This window comes from Melospiza melodia, chromosome 1, assembly GCF_035770615.1.
Source record: "Melospiza melodia melodia isolate bMelMel2 chromosome 1, bMelMel2.pri, whole genome shotgun sequence".
NCBI classification, from domain to species: Eukaryota; Metazoa; Chordata; class Aves; order Passeriformes; family Passerellidae; genus Melospiza; species Melospiza melodia.
Window position 1 is genome coordinate 46412933 of NC_086194.1, and position 26311 is coordinate 46439243.

At 47.9% G+C, this 26311-nt stretch overlaps 1 protein-coding gene across 1 annotated transcript in view; it reads left to right on the forward strand.

Moving 5' to 3' along the window:
* The first annotated feature begins 4250 nt into the window (after positions 1 to 4250).
* Positions 4251 to 26311, forward strand: part of LIMD1 (LIM domain containing 1) — a 32638-nt gene continuing 10577 nt past the window's right edge. Inside the window, exons 1-3 of the mRNA XM_063156614.1 lie at positions 4251 to 5546; positions 14957 to 15058; positions 26072 to 26139. Of these exons, the coding sequence (XP_063012684.1) occupies positions 4388 to 5546; positions 14957 to 15058; positions 26072 to 26139 (1329 nt within the window). The 5' untranslated portion in view covers positions 4251 to 4387. The remainder of the gene's footprint in view (positions 5547 to 14956; positions 15059 to 26071; positions 26140 to 26311) is intronic.

Below are 26311 nucleotides of genomic sequence, written 5' to 3' on the forward strand. Positions count from 1 at the left end.
GCTGTGAATTTGCACCCAGACTCCTCCTAATCATGTTTTCTCATAAACTATACAGCTGCAGGCTGTTGTCATGCTTTAAAATATGAGGGCATTTTCTCCCAGACTGAAAAAGGATTGGGGCAGGGGGGAGGGCAGGGGAGAGAAACTTGTGAACTTGTGGTGGAGAATTTCTTCAGAGAATTTCTTCACATTTTCTCCATCTCTCTGCAATGTGAGCCCAGACACCAACGTGGCAGCGAGAAACAAAGACAGAAGATCCCCTTCCTGCTCTCCCTGGCCACTTCCCTGTTTAGCCAGGCAGGCAGAGCTGTGCCCACCCTGGAGGGCTGTGCTGCCCCAGCACAGGGCTGTGCTGATGTGCCCAGCACTCCCACCGAGGTGGAGCCAAAAGCTGGGAACACCACTCGGGGCTGCTTCTCCCCACATCACTGCCCCCCTCCACCCCATGGGCAGCTGAGATTGCCACGTGGAGCGGGGCTGAGTTACAAGCTGTCAGCATTATTTTGCATGAATAAATGCAGTGTGTAAGCCTTGCCCACAGGAATAAAAACAGATTAAATGAGCAATGTTTTGGTTTGGGGTTTTTTGTTTTTTTGGGGTTTTTTTTCTCTTCAAGGGGTAGGGTTTAGAATAAGTTAATTCAAATTGGCACATAGATTTTGGTCCTGTGCTACAACAGAAATTGTGGACCCCTTAATTTCCTAATAGGCGTGGGCTGTAAAAGTCACAGAAACTATAAACATGTGGGACCATATCTAATCACAGCAGAAGGGTCTGCAAGTCCGTGTAGTATTACATCTCCAGTCTAGTAGAAAGTTCAAGTTAATCATCTGCTCACTTAAGAATACCCCTAGCCCAAATCTCACAGAAAGAATAAATCCGAGCAGGAAACTTCAAAGGTATTTTGCTGCCTAATGTTCACTGAAAGCGTTGCGAATTCAGCTCCAAAATGCCTTTGAATCGCTTGGCGGCGATCCCCCCTGGAAGGCGCTCGCCATCAAAGTGTCTGCTCATGCATGCGGAGCCTGGAAGGAGGCCAGGCCCAGAGCGAGGGGTTCCCTATCCAAAGGGCTTCAGCAGCCTTTTCCACGTAAGCATTGTTCTGCAGACAGCTGATTTGATCCTCTGGCATAGGAAGGAAATGTACTTTACAGAGCTGGTGAAGGTCAGCAGCATCCAGAGCGGCCATTTGGCAAGAAGACTGCTTCCCCCCACTCCTTCCCTCTGCAAAGGGGTGAGCTCCTGCAGGTTGGACTGTGAAAGGACTTACAGATGTTAGATAAAAACTAACAGCAGAAAATGTGTGCATGACCCTAAAAAAGAAAGAAAGAAAAAAACCACGTGATCTGATGGAAGTTAGATTCTTCCTTGGTTTGTGTGTTGAAAGCTGAAAATAAAGACATCTGCTCCCAAATCCTTCTGCTCCACCAAACAGTTTGTTTTTTAGAGGGATGGAAGAGCCTCATCTCTGTGTCTTGGAATAAAAAAAAACTCCAGTAGACACAAGTCTGAGTCTGATGTGCTGGACAGAAGCATGGCCTCCCCTGATTAACTTCACATCCTTTGGGGAGAAGGAGGCAAGAAGGTGGACGCTGTGTAATTTCCTTTCCAAGTGCTCTTTGTCCACGTTGCATATTGCTCCAGTGAGCAAAGCAGTGCTGGGGCTCACACTCCCATCCTTATCTACCTGGTGCTCTGTTTCCTTTCTGTCATTCTCCATACAAATATGAACTCAATATGTGCTTCAGTACCAACTTTGTTGTTACTTACTGTTTTAACACTGAAGCTTGCCCATTTTCATACTGAAAACTAGGCATCTCAGCTAAGCCCATCTCCAAAAGCATCCTGAAGCCGGCGATAAGGAGGAGGCATCCCATGCCTCAGTCACTTGCTGTAGTTCTCCTGGTCAGCCCAGGGTGTTGCCAAAAGCAGACTTCCAGGAACCCCTTCTGAGGATGCTTTTTAGACACTGAAACTGTTTTGGCTTTCATTGCCCCAGCTGAGCTCTGCCTCAAACCTGACAGTTTTGGTCAAGACCCAAAGAAGAGGTAGTCACTCTGGCTCTTGGTAACTGGTGGCCTGAGCCTACCCCTGCCTGGCATGAAGCAGCTCATGGCGGCCACTGTGGCCTCTTCCAGCCACAAAATGGGAGGCAAACCCCTTCCACTCCAGCCAAAAAAGCCCTGGAACAGGCAGGGGTTTGCTGTCTTTGCACCATGGATGGAGGCTAAACCCTCCTCCTGAACTTATGGGGCTTGTGCAAAATGGGGTTTAGCCCCCAGGCACCCAGCTTCTCCCACAGTGAAAGAGAGCTTGTAGGGATCAGCTTAGGGAGAGAACTGTGACACCCCTCCTTCCCTTACCCCCACAGCAGAGGAGGTCTTGGAAAAGTCTGATAGAGGAGATTGCTTGATAGTTGGGATGTTTCCCTGATATTGTGAAAAGCTCCAGCATTATCAATCTCCTTAAAAAGTGGCAGATCGTGGTTAGTAGCAATATATGCTGGGGTGCCACTTCTCCAGATCCTGAGGACTGGGGGAGCTCTGCTGCTTTGCCCTGTGCCAGGATTCCCATCTTCCTGTCTTCCCTAGAAACCATAAACTCCCTTATCTAGAGCTGTGCTATGGCTGGGCTAATTTTTGTGAGTCCAAAGTTCATCATTTATCAGCTCAAGCTCCAGCCTAAGTCTGTTGCTGCAGGGACAAGCCTCCAGCCTCTCAGTCCTGCTTGGACCCTCTTTGGAGACACCACAGCAGTTCCAAGGTTGCCCTGAAAGAAGACAAGGCACCTTTTCCAGGGGCTCACAGTGCCATCATTTTTAAGCACACTGGGCCGAATCTCACAGGAAGAGGCAGGATATTTTAGGTCTGGCCTCAGTTGCTCAGGAGGTTTTGTTGGTTGTTTTTTTTTTTTTTACTTCTGACATGTTTTGATCACAGCCTAATTCATTATTATTAAAGGCAGAGAATTTCCACATTCCTTAACATTTGGCCCTCCCTCTTGGAGCCTGGGGGAGAATTACAATAACAAGTTATGGGAATGCCAGACACGTGCCTGGGCCCGCAGGATCGACTGCACCAGTGAGTTTAAAGAGAGGTACCACAGCTCCCTACCAACCAACCTCTCCCAGGAACCCAGAAGAGTTCCCTCTGCTGCCCTCCAACCTCTGGGCAGCCCCAGGCTGTGTTTTGCCATGAAAATTTTGCAAGTGGCCCAGGCTGACAGAGGAGGGAGGCTGGGATGTAAAGTGTAGATTCACATGGGTGAGTATTTAGTCACAGGCATGAAGTGTCCCGATCTCATTGGGGCACCCCAAATGCAGTTTTACACACAGCTTCTGTACCGTTTGAGCATTTGGGAACAGCATGATTTGCCCAGTCCCTATGTATCACAGGTAGGCTGAATTACAAAGCAACAATAATTTTAACATGTCATGATCCATCTGCTTCTTTCCTGATCTAAATGTCTCTGGAGGTGGTCTTCCTGCAGTTACATGTAGGATGCTGGATAACGGGTTGGGGGTTCCTGAAGGTGTCCAGAAGGCTGGCATGCTGATGTTATCTTGGGCATCCAGAGGATACCTCTGGATACCTTCAGGCAAGGGGTCATCTTCCTGCGATGATCCAGGGCCCTTTAGTCAGGTTAACTTAAACGTTAGACTTAAGTTAACTTAAGTCATGTTAACTTAACGCTTAAGTCATGTTTACTTAAGCGTGACTATCCAGCATAGAATGTCTATCTACACCAAGAAAATTCATACCATTTCCTACCATACAGACCAATTGCCCCAATAGTTATGGAATGAGAGTTTCCTCGCAGTTTTTCATGTGGGAGTAGGACTGTTGGGTTTTTTTTCTTCCTCGACGGGTGTATGTGATTTTTCACAAGGCTTCTTCAGGAGGATTTACAGGCTGCAGGGTGAAAAGGAGCAATATTATCCAGCGGGGAGACGAGGCAAACCCACCTTCCTTGCATCACGCGGGTGACTTTAACCAGCGTGCTGGTTAGCCCCCTTCCCATCTCCGCAGCCTGACCCGAGCCCTTCCCGAGCCCGTTCGGAGCCGCACGCGACCCTTTCGGACGGACCGCGCGCGCCCCCGCCGCGGCGCGGGGGCGAGCAGCGCGCGCTGCCTGGGGTGGGCGTGGCTTGGGGCGCGGTCAGCGGGGACGGTCGGGGCGTGTTCGTTGTGGCCACGCCCCCTTCCCGCGCCCGCAGCCACGCCCCCGACGGGGACGGGCGCGGCGGGAGCGCGGCGGGACGGAGCGGCTGCCGCTGCCGGCGTTGCCTTGATCCCGGCGGGAAGGAGGCGAGGAGGAGGAGCAGGAACAAGGAGAGGAAGAAGAAGAAGAAGAAGAAAGCGGGGATCTTCCCGCTAAGCCGGGCAGGATGGACAAGTACGACGATCTAGGTCTGGAAGCCAGCAAGTTCATCGAGGACCTCAACATGTACGAGGCCTCCAAGGACGGTCTCTTTCGGGTGGACAAAGCTGCCGGCAACAACCCCGAGTTCGAGGAGACCAGGCGGGTGTTCGCCACCAAGATGGCCAAGATCCACCTCCAGCAGCAGCAGCAGCAGCAGCAGGAGGAGATGCTGATGGCCGCGATGAACGGAGGGGCTGCCGCCTTCCACCCGCCCCGTCCCAGCCCGCCGGTGGCGCGGGGTTCGAAGCCGCCCCCCGCCGCCGAGGGGCCGCGGGCGAGGCCCTGCGAGGGAGCGGAGCGCGGCTTCGGGGAGAGCGGCGCACGTGCCGAGGCCCCGGGGAGCCAGGCCGGGCGCCGGGGCTGGGAAGCGGAGCCCGACAGGATCCCCCGAGCGGGGGCCTCACAGCCCGGCGTGGGGCGCGGGGAGCAGCAGGCCGGGAGCCCCGTCGAGCCCCAGCCGTGCCGCGGCGGGCAGGAGAACGGCGGCGAGGGCAGGCGAGGTGTCGGGGGCCGTGAGCCGATGCCAGCCGGACAGAGGTCCTCCTCCTTCACAAACGCCGGGACCCCCTCGGCACCCTCGGTGGGGCCAGAGGAGCCCCCGCCGCAGCAGAGGTCCTCATCCTTCTCGGCACCCTCAGCGCAGCCCGCTCGGGGGTTTTCAGGCTCCGCTGAGCCCTGCGGTCCCAAAGGCGGAGGAGATGGCAGCCAGCCGTGGTACCAGGATGTCTCGCTGTCCTTCCCGCCAGGCTCCGCACCTGCTGCTCCCAGTGTGGAATACCAGCACGCCGCTGCCTACCCCGGCCCAGGCGGTCACTTCGTGGCCCACGGTCAGAACCACAGGCCTGGCAGCGGCAGCGGGAACGCTGAGCCCGGCTCCTCACGCCTGGCTTCCCGAGGGATGGTGGCTCCCAATGCCCAGCAGATGCTTTTCCCGGAGGGCGTGAGCGGACCACGGTCAGACTCTGGGCACCTGGATGGCTCCAGCACAGCAAAGGTGAAGCTACCCTGCCAGACCCTCCTTCCGCAGCCTGAGCAAGGGCCGTCGGCGGCTGAGCTGAAGCTGGAGGCGCTGACCCAGCGCCTGGAGCAGGAGATGGATGCTCGGCCAAAGGCCGATTACTTCGGTAAGAGGCAGTCCCCCGTCGGCACGAGGAGGGCTCACTGCAGTGTCGCGGCAGGGTTCCGACCTGCAGGATTGCATTGGCCTGTACATCTCCTTGGTTGTGCTCTGTCAGTTCCCCAGAGCAGAGGCTTTTTATTTAAATTTTATTTATCACAGGGATTAGAAGCTCTTCCTCCTGCGACACCTTTTTCTTTAATCCTACCTCTCTAATTTTAAAGCAAAGGTAGTTTAGCAGCTTTGCCGGGGGACGGTTCTGGGAAGAAGCTGAAACAGTGTATTTTGAAGTGCCCTTCATAGCCAGCAGTCAGGCACTTAACTTTTCTTGCCAATGCTCCTGGTTCTGTGTGTCTTACAAGGATTCCCGACCACGTGTGGGTGGGAAGGCAGCCATCCAGCCTGCATAGGCTGCCGCCATGGAGAAGAACACGGAGTTCAGGAAGAGAGAAGTAGCTTGGAGATGGGGAGGGCGGTGGTTTCCCAAAGTTGCCAGGATTTCCCTCTGCCCCCAGATGCTGATTCCCATCAGCAGTGAAATGATTGGTGCATCCTGAAGATGGAAGAACAGGCAGTAGGTGTGTTCCTCCCTAACTCTGGGGTCTGTGGCGAGTCCAGACCACCACCAGAGGTTATCACTGGCACTTGGCAGTGGAAAGGAACCACTTACATGCCAGGACTCCAGATGAGAATATTGAATGTCCTCCTGGATTAAATTGATTTGCTACCCCAGGATGGCGGGAGGTCAGGGTCAAATTGCGTGTTTCCGTTCCCTGCTGTGCCACTTCACAATTTACCAGCAGATAAGATAGCTCAGCTTTTGGGAGAGGGAAACCCAGAGTGAGTTGCTGGGAAGGCTGGAAACTCCATGGTTAACTTAAGAAACGATGGGAGCAGGCCAGGTGTATGGATTTTCCTCATGGTTTTAGACCTGCAGTCACAGAAGTGGAACAGGGACAGATTAAACTGTTCAGCCTGGTGCTGAGGAAGGGTTCTGTGCATCTTAGCCTGCACAGGGTCCTGTCTGCTGGGGTCGGTGGGTGGCTCCGTGGTGGTCTGAGCCACCCCAGAGCTTCACACCAAGCTTTGGGGGTGTAGCTGGGGGGACCACCGAGCGCTGAGCTGCACATTGCAAAACTAAATGTGTTCCTTGGCAGCAGGCAGGGGGACTTGCCCGCAGAGGGCTGTGCCGGGCTTGTTTATCTTGGTATCCGAGACTGGATTAAGCCCTGTGGCAGGGCAGGGGCATTTTTTATGCTGTCGCAGGAAAGTGATGCGTTCAGCTGCTCTGCTCACAGTGTTTTGGCCTGGAAAGAAGTTTTGGCGCTTTCCGTCCCCTGCAGGAAGCGCGCGGTTTGAATGAGCGCAGGGAGCCTCGCTGGGGGGGCTGAATGCCGTGATAAGGAGCTGATAACGGGGATGGGGTCGGGACAGCAGGCTCCTGGCGAGTGGTGCTCGAAAATGGGAGTGTTTTTCTGGAGGTGACATTCAGCTCCACTGGGGAGGTGTCAGGGGTCTCTCCAGCAGACCCTGCTGTGTCTGCTCCTCGCGGTGTGTGTAAACAGCTGGATCATACCTCATCCAAAGTGTGCCTGGGGATGGCTCAGGAGGCAGAGGAACCCCGTTAATGGCCTGATTAATTTTACATTTTTGTCACAAAATAAGGATGCGAGGCAGGAGGAGGCTTCTGTCCCATGGGAGATTTATAGTGAAGCAGGAGTATTTTCGGCAGCATGGAGAGCCCGGCTGGTCAGGTGGCTGAGTGAGCCCCAGGGAGGGAGGAGACACCGAGGCTGCCTGATCCCCAGGGAGGTGTTCTGACATCCTCCTGCCACGAGGTTTTGCACCAGGATGTGATGTCTGAGAAATTTGGGAAGGAGAAGAGTGAGAAGAAAAAAAAAAAAAAAATTATGCAGTCTTGGCAGAGGGAAAAGTAAAGTTTTGTGGAACCTCAGTTCAGCAGACAAAGGTTCCGTGGATTTGCCCTGCTGAAGACCAAGGAACAGGAAGGAACAAGTATCGAGGTATTTTAATTCTGGGCCTCCTCCTCCCCCTCTCTTTCTCACTTTTATTTTCATTTTTTGCAGTTACCTTACTTCCTTTGAAGGAACAAAGGACACAGCTGGCCTTCTCAGCCATTTTTTGCTATGCCCTATTCTCAAGCTACCAAACTTTAGTATGTAAAATAAACACTTTTATGCCATAGTGATAAAAAGGATCAATAATTTGTTTTGTTGCAGACTTATTCCCCAGTGAAGGGAAGTCTGTTGCAGCACTTTTGAAGTTCATCAGAGCCAGGAAATGAAACCAAGACTAAAGTACAAATGACCCAAGTATTTTATAGAAAATATTTTCAGTTCTCCTAATTTTGTGTGCTACTTTTGTAACAAGGGAATGTTTTTGAAGATGGGTCTGTCTGTCAGATTAACATACTGTCTTTCTCAGTCAGGACCAGATGTTTATAGAGAACAATTAAATCTGATCACAGTAAAGGAGCTGCTTTCTCCTTCACTGTGTGAAAATGTGTGCTTGTGAGTGAAAGCCTAGAAAAGGATAAGCCAGGGACTAGGTAAAATACAGGTAGGATGCTGTGCTGAGGAGCAGCAGTCTGGTTATCTGTCAGCACCAGCTTGCTGTGCAGAATGCTTTTGTCTGCTCAGAGTAGGTATAATGAGTGAAAGGAAAGGAATACACAAAGCCAAGAATTCGCTCTGGTTTTTTTTCCTTTTGTTTTTTTGGAAGTAGTGACCTGTGTGTGAGCTGCATGGGCTGTGCATGTCTCTGGAGGAATTTCAGTTCTCCAAGAGGGCTTTTGAAGTGCTGATTTGATTTATGTGGGCTGTCAAGGAGGACATAGGGAGTCTCAGGTATCACCCAAGTCTTTTGCTTGGGGAAGGAAAAGCTGAAGTTGCTCAGAGAGCAACTGATTGCTTTCTAGAGAAACTGGTTCCCGTGAGAGAGACTGGTTCCCATGCAGCAGAGAAGGGCCCCCATGTCCCTGGGAGGTGTCACTGGAAGCCAGCTTAGGATGTGTTTAGGTTTTGGTGTATTATTTCCAGAGAACATTCAGGAGTGAGGTGCCCAAATCCCACTGATTTCCCATGGAGTTGCTTTGGGTGCATCAGCCTTCATCTCCTCTTGGTGACAGTAGATTAAATAGGAGCAATCAGGGGAGCTGCAAATCCTTTGGTAGCCCCTCCCAAATGTTTAGGGTTAGGTGAAGTGACACCATCCCAAAGACTGAAGGTGCCTGATGAGTTTTCAGGTGAGACAGATGCACAACCACACCAAGCATCTGCCTGCACTGCCTGGGAGTGACTTGTGCTGGGGTCTGCAGGGAGGTTTGACTGCTTGTCTTAGCATGCAGTGCCTTGGTCTGCAGGCACAGATGGATGCTTCTAGAGGTGTAACATGTAGCATCACGTTTTTAACAGTGCTTTTTTCATACAGCTAGATGGAAATCTCCACCTGATGAGGATTATCTACTCCCTTACCAAGAGCTTTTTATAAAACCATTTTTATGAATGGTTTTTGTGTTACAAATATTTGTTAGCTGTTGTATTCTGGCTTCCTTGTTATTTACAGCAGAGCTGATAAGCTGTGGGTGATTTAGGAGGGCCCTGGGCATCTTGTTTTGCAGTGAAAAGCTGGGATGCTTCCCAGCAGTCAGGCAGAGAATATCTCCTAGCACAGTCTGTAGATTTTTTTTCCCTTGGCATAAGCAGAGCAGTAGCTGAGTTGCTGAGCCCTGTGGAGACCTGGGAGCCCAGCACCTCTGAATGGATGTGAGCAGCTCAAAGGCCAGCAGTGCTCTTTGGAAGTGTGGTGCACAGTGAAGTTGGTGTTTCACCACTGCTGGAACCACAATCTTTAACTTTGGGGCTGTACACACCCAGGGATTTTACTGAACCCTGCTGATGGTGGGGCACCAGGACACTTTGTGTGCAGCAAAGGTAATCTCAGGGCTGACAAGTGGAGAATTTCTGACTAAAATTAAAGTTCCTCTGAGTCTGTTTTGTCTGTGGGTGATGATGACAATGCCATTTCCACCGAGAATGAGCAGAGGCATCCTTTACTACTTTCTCCTGGGAGAATACCAAAGCTGAAAGGAGACACCTGCCTGCAGCAGAGAGGAGGGGGAGGAAGGGAGAGACAGGTCCTGGTGGAAGAAGGAAAGCCAGAAGGATCACAACACTTGGAGTAGTGGGTGTGTACAGATTGCAAAGCTTATCTCACTGCAAGAAACCAAGCAAATAAGTATTGGCTTGGAATATGGCTCTTCAAGATTACAGCAGTATGTGCTTCTCCTCCCTTCCTCTTGGGAGCTCGGCTGGGTTTGCAAGCTAAGGAAAAATCTACCGAAAGGAAAGAAAAAGCAAAGAGGTGTGGAAAGAAAGGAAAGAAAAGCAAAGAGGCAAAGGAGCAATCAGTGTTTCAGCCAGAATACAGTAAGAGTGGGACTGAAAGAAATAAGGAGCCTCATTCGTGTGGCATGGGAGTTATCATAATCTCTGATGGCACTATAAGGTACTTAAAATGTCACTGACGTGAGTCTGATGGCATTTTCATCCTTCACTGGCAGTGTGTACATGAAGGTCTGCAGCAAGGTTGGGGGTCAAGAATGGCATGAAAAAGGGAACAGAAAACTTGTGTTTACCAACTCTGTGGTTCTCTGGGCAGGGAGTACCTGTCCATCTTTGTGCAGACAACCCAGTCACCCTGTGATGAATAGAACCAATCTGCCAGGTTTTCCAGGCACTCCATCTCACCCAGGCCTCCAAATCTCCTTGAAATCACCTCTCAGCAAGAATTACTGCTCAGTAGTGGATGAGCAGCATAGCAAGGCATGCAATGTGTGTAATTTAGAGTTTCATGCAGGAATTACTTGGTTAAAGGAGAGCCATAGGAAGGTGGGTGGGTTCAAGTTCCAGAAAAATTCTAAAGTAAAACCAGGAGAACTGAGCATCACACTGTGTGCAACAGGGTGAATGCTTTTCTCAGCAGACAGTCTTTGAAACACGTGTGTGCAAGTGGAGGGCTTGCTTCTCCTGGGATAAATAGGTGAGTTGGAGACACAGCAGCTGCACCTGCACAGGGTCCTCCCTGTCAGAGTGAGTGTCAAGCAGAATTCTGATGGGGAAGACCCTTGTGAAGGTACAACTTCTGCCAAGAGGCATCAAGATCTACTGTGTGCATGTGTGGACAGATGGGAATGATGTTGCCAGAGGGAGGAGTGGTTTTTCTAAGTCCAGCTGGGGGTTCTTCCGCAGCCATAAATCCAGCCTCCTGTAAATAAGGGGCAAAAATCAGTTACATCTGATGGAGAGGAGTCAATCCGATTGTGGAAATGGGGCTTGCACAGAGTATGTGGAAGGAGTAGGACAGACTTGCTGTTTCTGAATTAGCCAGATAAGTAGACTCACACCGCTGGAATCATCCTGCCCCTGCATTCCTCTTACCTGGGACCAAATTGGCATGGCAAAGAAATCTCACCACTGAAGCACTGTCACATTTGGCTGCTCAAAATGAAGTGACAATATTAGTACGCCCAGCCAGGAGCACTTGTAGGAAAGTTTGGCTGTGCTGTGTGTTGCTGAGAAGGGAGGTGAGGGTAGAGGTGAAGGCTGCTGAAAAGAAGAGGGATGCTATTGGAAGAACTGTGGTCTTGGTCTGTAGATTGGTGTTGTCTGAAATGTGGAAATAAGACTTAGTCCCGGAAAACGCTGCTGTTCAGCAAGCCTTGTGTTGAATTTTTAGTGAGTGGGATACAGTAAGTAACTGAACTCCTTCTGGTGAGTGTGAAATAGCAACACTTGGAGGAAAAAATGTCTCCAGGGGCTTTGAGTCAGGTGGTAAATGGAAATGCACTTGTTGAATTTTGAGGGTGGGACTGACATTTGAGCACGGGTTCGCTTCCATTTCTCACAGCCCTTGAGGTCTGCGTCCAGCCTCTTGGATCATGTGAGCCGAGGCCGTTCCTGGTGAGAGCCCTCCTGGTCTGCAGTGCTGAGATGGAGTGTGGCAAGTGCTGGGAAGTGGCTTCCAGGGCATGTTTTTGGTCCCAGCTCTGCTCCAAAGGTCCCTTTGTTCAGACTCTCAGCTGCAGCGCGGGCGGTTGCTTGCTGCGTGATGCGAAAGGGAACAGAGATTTCTTTGTTGTCCAGGGACGGCTGCCCTGCCGGCAGAAATTGAACTGAAATCAGCAATTTCCATCCCTTTTCCTTCCCAAATCTGGCTGCCATTCTGCCTGTCCGCTCAGGCATGAATGTAGTGGTGCTGTGCATGTGTGGTTTGTCATCCTGGTGGTAAAAGGGAAACCTGTAATTTCTTCTTAATAACCTTGTCTAAGGTTAAAAATCATAATTTCAGAGGGGATGTTTGCTGGGATTGGTACTTGGATAAACACTTGTTGGGAGCTGCAAAGTTACTGAGCGCAGGAATCAGTGATCTTGCTGAACTGTGGCTACTTAGGATCCCTCTGCTTCACGCTGAGGACAGAAGTTTTTGCTAAAAAGCCACCCCATGCCAAGAAAATGACCCAGAACTGCTGACTAGTGTCAGTGGCATGTGGGGCTGGAGCGATGCCGCTGACACTTTAACAGCAGCAGCAAGCACAGTCAGCAGTGTTTCGGGAAATAGCCATGGAGCTGGCGTGGGGCAGGGCGGGGAGCCCCCTCTGCAGCAGGATGCGCTTGGAGCTGGCCCCGGCTGCACTGGCTTTGCACACGGGCTGCTGAGCAGATTTTTCCTTGCTTTTTCCTTGCTTAGCCTAAGCCAAAGGATCAGGATCATTGTAACAGCAGGGAGTGAATGGGAAAAAAATAATTGAAAGGAAAAATCAATAAAAATAACTTTTTTTCCCCTCCTATTTCAGGCCAGGTGTGCTGAGTGTCAGAGATGAAGGCTCAAGTATGTTGGTTAAAATACTTCAGAATATTATATCTGGAAAGAGCAAAGACTTATTTAGAGAGCAGTTTCACTCGCTAGTGAGATTTAATAGGCTTTCAAGTAAGATTTAGCAGATACATGTAAGAACATAAACTAGATTCAGATGTGCCATAATGCCATTTTTCAATTGTCAACCTTGGCACAGGATATGTATGAATATTTATAGCATGTCTGGTTATGACATAGTTGAGTAATTTAGCGCATTACAGTTTTTACAAAAAGCATTGTCAATGTGTTTTAAAAGCCCTTTCACTCCGTGACTTTATTTTCCGTTTTTTAGGGTCCTAAATGTCGAAAGAAGTGGGTAAGAGGGTTAATCAGGGGGTGAAATGGAGCATGGACTGAAAGGAAGGTGGAAGAGTGGTTGGGAAGGTTGAGGGGTGGGAGGTGGAGTTACAGATGTGAGAGCCTTGAGAGCTCCTGCAGGATCTGTCCTGTTGGGAAGCCAGAGGGGCAGTGATGGGATAGACAGGAGAGGGCAGAGGCAATTTCTGCCCTCCATGGGGTTTGCCTTAGACTACTTAATAGCGGCTTATGCCTGCCAGCATCTTTACTGGGCATTGTGCCTGCACTCAGCTGCTGTGCCTTCTGCCTCCTGCTTCTTCTTGCTGCTCATCCACAGTCAGTGTCACCCGGCTGCCTTGTGGAGAGGAGGAAATCGGAGCATGCTGGTGAGATTTTCTGGAGCAGCCACTCATTGGCAAAGAGAAGGGGAAAATGCAGCACTTGCAGTGCAATAAATACGTTGGCTCTGTGGAAAGCCTGGTGGGTGTCGTGGAAAATTGGCAGGTTTTCTGCTCGCTAAACTTTCTGCTCGGCATTGCTGTACTCAAGAGGGAATTTTGAGTCGTTAGCTCTTGTGTCAGATCATTGCACAGAAATTCAGGCTGCCCCTGAGTGTGTGCATTCCTGGGAGAGCACATCCATTTGAAAAGCCAATTTTTTCTTATCTTTGCTTTGACTTTCTTTTTTATCCTTTTTCTAATGCCTGTACAATTTATAAATGAGATAAACCTGCTCAGTTCAAAAAGACCCGGAAAGTTTTGTACATTCGATGCCAGCCTGAGTGCTGGGGTGGGCCCACAGCCAAGTGAGCATTTCATTGGCGTAGGATTTGGACAAAACAAAGTAACTAATTATTCTTTGCAGCCCTCTCTGCAGGTTTGTGTCGGTGTGGACTCTGCCTCTGGGTGCAGTGGGGCTTGGCACAGCACTAGGATGGCTTTCAGCGTGCTGGTTGGATGCACAGAGAGCCAGGGCTGCTCTGCAAAAACCTGGGGAAACCAAGTGCCTGCTTTTCAGCAGCCATGTGTGTGCTACTGCAAAGGACTCCTGAGTGGTTTTATCCCTGTGGTGTGGAAACTGACCGCCAGGGCTGTTGGCTGCAGGAAGAAATTGTTACTCACCCTGGCAGTGCAAGCCTGGTGCTGCCAGAACTGAGTTACTTTTCAGCGCTGTTGTAAGCACTATGGACTTCTTCCTAACTTTCTCCAGACTTTTTCAATTACTCTGGAGCTTGCAGTGCCCCAGAAGAAGTGAAACTTTTTTATCATCCTTAGCATAACTAAGGATCTCCAGCAGGATGATGCTGTTCCTCCTCCTGGGCCCGTAGGAGTGAGGTGTGACTCACAGTCCCTTGACCAGGGATTTTAAGAGCTAGGATTAATTGGTCTGGGTAGTGATGCAAGGTGAAGTCACATCAGAGTCACTACAGACCAGAGACAGGAACACATAATCTGTTTTTCCTTCACACTGCCCCTTACTCATTTATTTGCTCAATCAGAGATTCAAATTTCTCAGTTAGAGGTAGCTGAAGGGTAGTGCTGCTTTAAAAACAGCCTGTCACAATCGCAGGGCAATGCCTGAAGTGAGTGAAATGGCTTGGTGTCCCATTTCCTTGTTAAGAGAGGTAGGTGTCAGCTAGTCTGGCTCTGTTTTGTTGGGGAGCCATTAGGGCCTTCAGCAGGCACAACTAGGGTCTGAAATGGATGATTTAAAGGAGGTAAGTAAAGAGCTGTGCTTTCCTCACATCAGTTGTGACCAACAAGCTTATCTTATACAATAATTGCCAGAAACTATTGTCTATGAGGAGCTCTGAGCACCCCTCACTGATACTCACTGCTTTTATGAGGGTCCTTAAAGGCCCTTAAGCAGTTTTAGATGTATATAAAAGTTGTCAGGAAGGATGGGAGAAGGAAGGAGATGTCACTGTACCTGGACAGGATTGTTCTTGTGCAGTTCATTTTTTTGCAAAAGTGTTTCACTGTGGAGGTTTGACGGCTGTCATGACCACTGTTAACAGCACCTCTAAGGGCAGGCGACGGTGATGTCACCTACGTGTTGTGGCTTCAGTGAACCACATGGTCCTAAGCTGTTCAGCCACCGTGAGGAGCTAAATGTGCTGTCACCCAACCAGTATCCCCAGGCACCCTGTTGGGTCCCACTTGTGACCTCTCTTCTCTCCCCCAGGTACCTGTGTGAAGTGCAGCAAGGGCGTGTATGGAGCAAACCAAGCTTGCCAAGCCATGGGCAACCTCTACCATGACAGCTGCTTCACCTGTGGAGCCTGCAGTGAGTATCCCTGGCCTGGTCTGATCCCTCAGTATCCCTGGGGCCAGCCCCTGCAGCAAACTCTTCAGGCTTAACATTTTTCTGGTGTAAAGGGGGGAGAAAAGAAAGCAGTTATTAAACTACCTCCCAGCTGGAGTCTGCTGCAGCTCTGTGACTTGGTGGTGGTGGTGTTGCTGTTTGTTTTTGAATGGATTGTTGCAAGGCATGTAGAAATGATATTTTGGATTGTGCCAGGCTTCTGCCTTCTGGTATGGGGGATGGTTGTTTTCATTCCTCTGCCTCTCTGTTATAGCCACATTTTCTTACAAGAGTATTTTTTCAAAGTGGCAGTGAAAATGCCTTAGCTGGCAGTTTTTTGTCTCAGCAGGCTTTACTTTACAGATGGAGCTGCTGCAGGGTAAATCCAGTGGCAGCGTTTTCGCTGTGTGCATTATCTTTTACTTGCTAAAATCATTTTGTACCTGTGAAATACCTCCAGTTAAAGCACATAAGTGCATGAATGTCCCAGGTTACACATCTTGCTTGCTCTTTCTCCAGGGACATGCAGCCATGCCCTGAGATAAGGGGCATGTCTCTGCCAGCTTGGTTTATGGTTTTTGCAGGGAGGGAACTGGTTACAAAGGTATCAGGCTGGGAGCATTGATGATGAGCCCTATGAAATCTACCCAAGAAGCAGAGTTAATGGTTCAGCTGGCCCTGCTGAGCTCCCTGTGGGTCACTTTGTCAGACCCACATCTGGTGGTTGCTGGGCTGTATAGCAATGTATGGATCCTCCTAAGAAGCTTTTCCAGGAGGTCTGCGATGGGGCTGGAATGAAGAACTGGCCACTTGATTTTAAACCGTGGCTGTGTTTGTAAGACAGTGGTTTTTCTGTTTTGTTGTGCTTAACTCCAGTGGTAGTAGTGTATTTTTAGAAGTGTAGCTGTATATGTGGTGGCAGAAAAAATAATAATTTTCTGCTGCTTTTGTATATATGAGTTTGGTTTTCCCAGATGAGACTGAGGGTTTTTCCTCCTGAGTTGTATTTAGTTATAAACTCATCAGGACTGCATGTGTTTTATTTGGAGCTGTAAAGTTGGAATAAATATAGAAAGATGTGTATGCTTTTTAATAATAGCTGAGCCCTGAACTATGCCCATTTCCCAGCTGTCCTACACCAGCTGTCCTGCCTCACCTATGTTTTTAGTAGAGTATTTCACCATCATCTGACTGAAAATAGGAAAACTGAAAAGAGAAAGTGGTTTTTGCATGTAGTGGCAGTTTCCTAGAGGCTCAGAAGTCAGCTGCTCACTCTTCTGTCCTTTCTTAGACATTAATTTGAGATTAATTTGTGTTCTCCCATGGAGAGGTTTCCTGGCTGCAGCCAAGGCTTTGCTTCAGTTACCTCTCACCCTCTAGGGTGAGGCAGTCTCTGAACTGCCCTTGCACCCAAAGCTCCTGTTAAAAATAATCCAGCAGCAGATTTGAGCTGTCTTAAATTTCTAAAATTACTACCATACAACTGGTGCTTTAGAAAGAAACACTTTTGATCCTCCTTTTAAAATGAATTTTACAATCTTTATTTGGAGACGAGTGCTGGAAAAGTAGTTGTGGTTGCAGAGGTATCCGTGGTTACGTCTGTTTGTTTGTCTGTGTTTGGTTAAAAATTAACTTAATCCCATTTCTAATGAGGTGGGTTGGTGAGGGTTGAAAGAATAGCTATTTGCTGCTTATTTTAAAAGTCAACCGTTTCCAAACATTTCCAGTGCAAGATGTAAAGGTGGGCATGTCAGGTGAGACTTAGAAAGATGGAAAGAAGCCAAGTTTAGCAAAGTGAAGCCCATTTTCTCTCTTACCCAGGCTGTAACTGAGAAATGTGCTCAGTAGATGTGCTGGGGCAAAGGGTTTCAAACTGAAAGTAAAATTAGAAAACAAGGCTGGTGAAAATTATGGGGAGGTGGGGAAAGAAAGGGGTGTGGGAGCAATAATGATATTTCCCTCAGTAGAAAAGACTGTATTTCAAAACAAGATAGAAAAAGGGAATGCAAGTCATGGGCATATAAGTGAGAGCCTAATTCAGCTTGTTATATTTAGGAGAGTAGTCATGAAAGATAAAGTCCTTCCCATTGTGGCAGTGGCCATACTACAATGGAAACTGGAGGCAGTGGCAGCTGGCAGGATGGCATGGATGGATGGAGGGGAAGGTGTGTGGTGGCATAGCATTCCCAGCACTCCAGAAAGAGTGGTGCCAGAGGAAGGCCCCCACAGTTGTGGGTGTTTTCCCTCATGTGCACAGACCTCTGCAAGCAGCAAGGTTTGCAAGAAACCCTTCAGTGCAGGGGGTGGTTTCCTGCACTGCCCCTGCTCACTCGCTCCGAGGCTTTGTGGCCTTACCTGCTCTGGGCTGACTTTCTGCTTCGTCAAACCTCTGCACTGTGGCTGCCTGGGGAGGTACAGGACATCCTGCCCTGCACTCAGGGAGGAAACCCTCTCAAGAGGAATCCCACCTTTTGTAGGCCTAAGTAATCTCCCAGCCCCACAGACCATCAGTTGCTGTGGGGACAAAGGGCACACTCTGTCGTTCATTCAGAGAGGACACATGCCCCTCTGCAGCCTTTCTGTCGCCTGTGTCGCTGCAGGAAGTGTGATGAGGCCATTTTCGTCTGCCAGAAAAATAAATACTTATTTGGTGTTGTCTTTCTAGTTGCAAAGCACATCTTGAGCAGCCTGTGTGGAAACTCTGGTTTCTAGTTGAAAAGTAAGTAGTGCTTTTAAGGTCAAGTGGAGTTCATCTTGGACACCATCCAGTACAAACTTGACTTTGAGAAGTCAAGGTTGCCCCTCATTTCAGTCCTAAAATTTCTTCTCTGGTGGAACACTGAATATCCCCCAGTCCAATAAATAAAATATACAAAATTACCTATTAAGGTAAAGCATATTGTCCTCCAGATATTTATAACCACTGTCCTGCCGTTCTCATTTGAGCAGGGATTTCTAATTTTGCTCCTAGCTGTATTTGTGTCCAAATGTGCATTGGTTTTCCCCAGACAGAAAATCAAGAGGGTCTAAGAAGCAAGGGGTTAGGTGGGGGGTGATACCTCATATAGTGCCAAATTTCCTTCACCCTCAGCTTCCCAATGCACATATGTTCAGAGATAAATGATAGAGCAGTTTATTGAACAGGGCTGTGCACACACTACAGGGTTCAGTTGGCAGGAAAAAAATGTAATGTCTTATCTGAACCAGTGGCATGTAATGCAGAAAATTTGGCTTAGAGGTCAAAACAACAGATTTAGAATTATTACTTTGGCATAAATATCTCGTTTATCTTCTTGTTTGTTACAGGGCAGAGGCACAAACAAGGCAGTCTGTTGCAGAGAGGGAGAGGGAAAAAGCTTCAGGTTCTTTCTGCAGGATTAGTAAAAAATGAAATTTGCTTTACAGGAGGGCTATGAAAGTAGGTTAAAAAAAAAAGGCCTCCAAGCACCTTGAGCTGTTTCCTGCAGTCTCAAGGTGTCTGTTTCCGCCTTGGGGTTTGGGGTTTTTTTTTACAGCTTGTTGGACACAAGGTTGCAGCTATCAAATGGTTTGTTACACATTAACCATTTAAATTAAATCTGTAATTTATACCTCCTCAGAGGTATAAAAAAGTATGTGTCTCCAGATGTTGATATTTACAATTTAGGCAGTAAAGAGACCTTACAAATTATGTACTTTTAGCTAGACTGTATCACTCTAACCTTCTGTGTTAAGTTTTAGTGTTTTCTCTTGGATTCAGCCAGGCTTGTATCCAAATACCACAGGTTGCCTGGAAAACAGACCTTTTTGCTCTGCTGAAAGTGTAGTTTAGAGCAGAAGAGTCTTGCACTTGAACCACTTGCTCCTCAAGAGGAAATCAGAAAGCTAAAATGTGCAAGGGAAATGTTGGAGATGGCTGGGAAGGAAATCAGTAAATGAGGAAGGAAGTCAGAAAGAAAGAACTGATTGCAAGGTGATTTGAAGGAGTGTTTGATGTTGAACTACAACATGAGGGCCAAAGTGAGGACCAGATTTTGACTCCTTACTGCAAAGAGTTGGAAGCCTTGCATAGATTACAGAAAATGGTTGCTTAGATTGCAGGAGAAAAGGTTGGAAGCCTTTACTAGATTACAGAATTCAGTCTTTGACATGTCAACATCACTTCATTACTTTATTTTTATTTTCTGTTTTTGCAAGCTCAGATTAATGTTGATATCAGTGCAGGGTTTAGGCTGCTGTTCCAGTGACACACTTTGGAATCACACAGGCTGGCTGCCTCTTGCCACCCTCTGGGTATATCTATTTTATATTCGATATTTCACAACATAGTTGTGTTTAGAGGTATCAAGGGTCGTTTACTACATTAGGTAGCTAAGCTATCAAAGTAGTGTTTTCTGCAAGCATAACCCTCTGCTTGGCCTAATTAGTCTTGCTGCAGTGATTATGAAGCATGGCTACTTAAAGCAATGCAGCTCTTGGTGTCTTTGGGCTAATTATATGGAGTAAAGATGTCCTGTATTGGTATGTAACTCCTAGAAAAAGAAGGCCATGCTTTTTATTGGCACAGTTAAATAACTTTACAAGCAAAAAGTCACTGTTTTCTGCCCATGTGACTTAATCCCAGACAGCAGGATAGTAAGCCTTGCCAAGTGGATTTCTCCACGGCCACATTTATGTGTATGGTTATCTTCAGATGCAGAAACTGCCATCTCTTCTGATAGAGGCAGAACTTAGTGTCTATAATTGGATAAAAACTCACCACACCAATCAACTCGCTTGAGAAATGTGCACATCTTCAGAGTGGAGAGTCCAAAGCATTGTCAGTAATCCACCCTCAGCATCCCTTCAGTAAGATTATCATGCCAGAGTCTGCATGCATTGTTTATGCATAATAAACAATATAATTTTTAGCAAAAATCATGTCAGAAAAGATTCAGGTGTGCTTGGATCTACAGTTTAGGGGACAGGAAATTCATCAGGACATTTTTCTGCTTCAGTCTAAATGGCTGTTATGTTCTTGCTGACTTTTTGTCTTCAGTCTCAGCTCACCGGTGAAAAATCCTATTGTTTGTCACAAGAAGTGCTTGCTATAGATGAGAAAAGCCAGGACAGCTTTTACAGTAAGGTGACAGTACTTGTTCCTGTCCTAGCCAGATTTCAGGGCAGTAGTGATACGAGGCCTGGGCTGGAGGGGCTTTGGCATGGATCAGGTGTCCTCAGTAGATATCCTTGAGGGAAAGGTGCAGATGTTCAGCTCTACAAGGGGATGGATGCAGTCAGGGATTTACCAGTGTAATAGTGGTTTCAGTCAATTGCATGTGTTTTAGTGCTGGCTGAAAGTCTGAAATCATCAGGACAATATGAGGAGGAAAAAAAGGTTGAAATCTTATGTGGAATAAATTGCTAGTCCTTCTAGTCTTTCTGTTTTATAATGTCGTCTTCAAAGTACTGTTTCTGTAAAGAACAGGCATAGGATCAATTTGTGCTGCAAAGATTTTAGTGGGTTTCTTACAACATCTTAATGATACTGTGACTAATTTTCTGAGTAGTGTCTCAGTAAGTAATGAGGCCCTTTCCATAACCAGAGAAATTTGAAAATTACTTTCTCATGTCATTTCAACATGCAGTTAATTCATCGAGGTCACAGAGATTGCCTCCCCCTCCTTCCTCCTCTGAGGCTCTGTGTTTCCATGAGTCACTGGGTGACAGGGTGGGAGGCCAGCTCTTGACAGCCACCTGGTTTTGGTGCATTTTGGGGAGCTGGGCAGCCATCTCCAGAGTGATGCAGAGTGGCTGAGCACTGGGATGAAAACCAGTTCCTGAGCAGGGACTGTCTGGATCAAAGGCACTGCTTTGTCCCAGGGTGACGGTATTTTACCTCTTAATTTTGACACTTCTAGGGGTTTTCCCTAAAATGAAGAACTCATGAATATCTTCTTGCAGTGGTTTGCCTGATGGCAAAGGAGAGGTGTTACTCAGTTGTGTGGGCTGCTGTGGTTTTGCAGTGTTTCTGGCTGGGGATCCATTTCCACCCTCACCTGTGCTTGTGTTGCCATTAGAGGCAGCTGACCTTTCTTGCATGTGCATGCTTTTGGCTTTCAGGCATCAGATCATTTCCTGAGAGTTTTGAGGAATAAAGCAACACTTTTTAACAGCAAAAAACTGCCACCAAGTCTTTTGCTTGAGTTTGTTTGCTTTTTTTCCTGCCTCAAATGTATGGTGAGAGCACAGAGCATACAACTGGTGTAGTTGAGAGAGACTGAACGTCATAAAGGGTAATGGAGTTACTGTGTCCCAGTACAGTTTTTCTTGCAGCTATCCTATCCTCCTGCCCATGGTTTCAGCAAGACTTTGGTCTGTCCTGGAATATCTGCCATTTGCCTGATTTGAGGATGTACAGCCATTGAAGTGACCCTTTCATGCAGGCTCAGTTCTAGAGCAGATTGGAAATATTGACACTTCTGTGTCAGCCTGAGTGCTGCATCCAGCTTTAATGGTGGCCAAGAGAAATGGGAGAGATGTCAGAAATTAGGCAGAGCTGTCTGATGCCTGACCTTGTCTGCTGCACATGGTGGGACACCGTGCTGCCTGTCAGCAGAGTGTCCATGGAGGGCTCCCAAAACACACGTGCTGGCTGAATTTACTGCCATCAGTAATCACATAGCCAAATTTATTTTACAGCTGTGGCACTTGAAAAAGCACTGGTTTTTGTAATGGCAGAGGCCCAGGGCTGTCAGTGTGGAAGGGACCCAGGAGAAGCTGCCAGTCAGCAGTGATTTTTGCCCATCTGCTGTGCAGATACCACAGGGAATTGCATGGTGCTTAGATAAGTGATAAGTGAAGCCTGCACACTGCCTCTCCAGCAATGCAGCAATCCTGGTTGTGTATCTCCATAGAGCCCTGGGATCCAGACATGGCCCTGTTCCATTGTATGCCTTGACAAGCTATCTCTTGTCTTTGAACATGGGTTTGTGACCCCATTGTTTTTAATAAATAATGGAAAAGCAACTTCAAAAGAGAAAGTTAAGTCCAAATCCCCAGCAAGCAAATGATGGATCTCCCAGGATCCTCCTTGCCAGGGACATTTCAAGTCTCTGGTTAAACTCTCTCTGCGTGGTCTTCAAAAGGAGAGAGCCTTCATTTGAGAAAACAGTGGACAAAAGCACTGGCATCCTGGGAGTGCAGCCTGGTGGTATGCCTATTATCAGCTGCTTAGCAAAGTGTGTTTATTTTAGCACAAAGGCACTGGTGACTAAGCTTGAAATATTTTGAAATTGGTGCTGAAATGACCTCGAGGTCATCCTGAAGGTCCCACAGCTAAACAGACTAGACAGACATGTGAGGGATGAGCAGTGTATAAAAGCTCAGGGCTCAAACTTCCTGTCAAAAGATGAACAAGATACCTTGTAAAAAAACTGAAGACAGTAAAGTTTAAATGCCAAAGAATTTTAATTGTCTGAATCTTTTCGGGTGTGAGATTAGCTAAATTCAGGGTGAAGCAAAAGTGAAATACAGTCAGGAGCAGCGGCATAAGACATGTAGTAGAACAATTGATCCTGAAAGCAGCAAACACACCTTAAATATTCCTGGGTTTGTCAGAGGATATTTCATCATGATACATGTTGAAAGTAGGCATTTATCAATATGTGATTCCTTATATGCCATTTAACTTCTCAGTCCATCCTTTTGGTGAAAGTAAAGCAGCATGTCCATGCTCAGATGAAACCTGTGCCAGCCTCTGCAGGCACAGTCAGAAGCATTGCTTTTGAGAGGGCCTGGTTTAGTTCAGGGCACTGTCCCATGGCAGGGGGCTCAGTACAGGGACAGAAGTCACTGCCACCCTGCTCTATGCTGTGGGGCAGTCCCAGTGCTGTTCCCTTTACTGCTGTGGCTGCAGCAAGGACATGCATTTCCCAGCTCCACAGGGACAGTCCCCAGCACAGCCTCGGAAGTGAGCTCTTCCTGCATCTTGCCTTCCCAATTGTATGATGAGAAAGTGCTTCCTCATCTCAAAGAGACACTGGGGAAGTTGAGAGCAGCAGGGAAGAAATGGGCTGTGGTTGCATGAACCACTCCCACAGTGGCTGCAGTAGCACCTGGTTACTCATGGGTTTTGCTGATTTCCTTTTACATTTATACCAGAAGCCTAAAGAAAGTCATGGAGAACTAAAAATAGTTAAAATGCTTCCCTCTTATCTGACAAAAGTAATTAAATCATCCCTGTCCTGCCTCAAAGTGCTCTTGGTGTCAGCGACTCTTCAGGGACTCACATGATACCAACAGCCAAATTATAAATCCCTTACAAAGGTTTATCCCTCTGCTGAATGAGCTTACAGCAGAAGCCCAGACATAGTGTGCTGGCTGTGGCACCTTCACTGAAAGTCTGTTGCCATCAATCTTAACCTGCTAATGTCACCGTGTTAAAAATACACTGGGTGCAGAATGGCTGGTAAATGCTTTTTTTGTCACCATGGAAGAATGGCGTTGTGGCAGTGATCCAAACCTCATCCCTTCTGTTGGAATGTCTGCTGCTCATGCACCAGGCCTTGATCCAAAGAAGTGTTTCTCTTTGCATGGCCCCATGTGTATGTTTTTCCTCACCACTGTCAGCTTGTCTTTAAGGAGACACATTGCATGCAGGTGGAAAGTCACTTGGGCACCTGCCCGTTGCACTGAACTGGAGCCCTTGCTACCATGTAATTTAAAACCAGAGTTAAATGGTTTTGTTTGTTTTTCATTTTTGGGAGCGCCAAATCCCAGTGTTGCATTTCAATCAGTGGAAGATTTTCAGGAGTACTTCTTGCTGCATTAGCAGCATTAAGTTGTTAACTTGCTTAGGACCACCCTCCGCAAAGGTGATGCAAATCTCAGGTATTCCCATGCCTCTCCTGTCCCTCCTCAGAAACTGTGACTCTGGAGCTGCTGGTGAGCATGCCAGGCTTACCTGTGGACAGGCAGACACACAGGTAGGGTTATCATGCAAATACACACCCTGGGTTATAAGTCACAGAGATTACGTGTCCCAGATTAGATACTTTCTATTTTGAACTCTGGGTCCTGTTTCAGTTTCAGCAACCTTGGCAACAGAGGGTGGATGAGAAAAATCAAAGTGGGACACTTTCAGGATTGTCAGGTTTTCTTCCATGTCCTATCCAATGCCTGCATTGATGCAAGGATGGGCTGGTGCTCTGGGTCATCTCTGACCTTCAGGTTACATGGTTGTCCCTAGGAGGGATTTGAAGAGAATGGGGGACAGTGACTGTGACAGGGACATGTGCTTTTGGCTTCTACACTGCTCCAGTAAACACAGAGCTGAGCAATGCCCACAGTTTAACCCCAAAGTTCCTGCACATGCAAACAGGGGCTTGTTCCTTGAGAAAACACACTGCCCTGTCCTCCACCTGCCCTGCTGCCTGGGACTTGGACTGGGCACTAAGGGCTGCTGATGAAATGCTGGTCTGGCTCAATTCACTGGCAAAACTTTGGAGCTTCCCTGGAGCATCTCCATTTTGGTTGGTGCTCCATCGAGACAGTTCCCAGTGCAGCATGGGGAAGTGAGCTTTTCCTGCATCTTGCCTTCCCAATTGTATGATGAGAAAGTGTTTCCTCACCTCGAAGAGACCCTGGGAGCAGTCCATCCCAAAAGTGGGCAGGGAGAAGCTGAGAGCAGCAGAGGAAGAAATTGGCAGCAGGAGTTGTTTCCCAGCCTGAGGGTGCCCTCTGGCGTATGCAGAAAACTGTGGCATTTGTTTCTTGAAAACCCACTTGTTTCTTGGGTTTACTTGGCTTCCTCCTTTCCCTAAAGCCTTGCAGCCAGCGTGGTTCTTCACTGAAGGCTGCCAGGTGGGTGCATACCATAAGGTGACCCCCAGTCCAGTCCCATGTGATGTTCAGATCTATGCACCCAGCAGCTGACAATCACTTTTTAAATTATGCTGGCCACATTCAGCATGTCAAGCAGGAGGCTTCTGGGCCCCAGTGTCTCAGACCCAATTTCCTTCCAGCAGTGCCTGGTAGGTGTCCAAAACCAGCCTGCTGCAGGTCCTGCTCCAGCTGTGCCCAGGCAGTGCTGCTCCCCCTGCCCTGGGCTCTGTCTCCTGGCACATGCTTGGGGCTCCAGTGCAGAACCATTCCAGTGCCAGGCTTGCATTTCAAACCCTGGGCTCAGTAGGGAAACCAGGCTGCTAAGAGGTAGGAGCATCTTTTTATAAACAAACAAAACCTAGCCCTTTTTTCTTGGGAGAAGTTTAGGAGTGGTGGCAGTGTGAGCAAACATTGCCATGATTACATGGAACTGAAAACAGACGGTGAATGGGAGGCATAAATATGAAAGCTGAAGTAAATACAAATCCTCTCCATATGCAGAGTCCTTTCTTGGAAAAACTTTGTCATCTTGTCTTGATTATGACATTTGGATTTATTTTTTTTAATAGTTTCAAAGCTTTTTGTTGGCAGCTGCAGTAACAAATGTGCTGGTAGGTAGCAGAGAAGCTTGTTGAGTGTTTTGGTGTTGGAGCCTGCTGGGGCAGAGTGTGTGCTCAGGTATTGCAGTGCCTTGTCTGGCAGCTGCTGCTCATAGCAAAACAGTAGGGTCATGACATTTTAGGGAATTAAGTGTGTGTCACTCTCTGTATGCCCTTTCTTCTTTCCTCCTTGCTCCTTTCCTTGGGTGTTTTCCAGCATGAGTCAGTGCATCCTCCCTCACTCTTCCCAGAGTTACAACACATGGTAATCTGCCAGGAGATGGTCCAGGCTTGCAAAGCTCCTACTTCCTACCTAAAAGTGGGACTTCTGTCCAGATCCACCAACTGGCATTCATCAGCAGCCACCAGTGGAAGAGAGTTTGGCACGCTGGAGTCTGGGAAGACCCACGCTGGGGTTAGGTGCTCTTTTCCAGCTGTGACATCTGTCCTTGGATGTCTTCATTGTTGTTTGCTTCTCAGTAGCCAGGTTTTGATCACATTTTCTCCTTGCTCTCTACTGATCTTTTTCTTATCTCTGTGTTTTTTTCCTTAGGTCGAAAGCTGAGAGGAAAAGCCTTTTATTTTGTCAATGGAAAGGTGTACTGTGAAGAAGATTTCCTGGTAAGCACTCAGTTGACTCTTGTGATGAGACCTAATGGATATCTTTCTGTTGCCCTCAATGGATTTTGTGTGAGTGTACCTAAGCATGAAGCAACACCCCAGAGCTTTTTTTTTTATCTGCACCTCCATTCTTGGCTGGTGCAGATAAAAATCCATACACCCCAGATAAAAA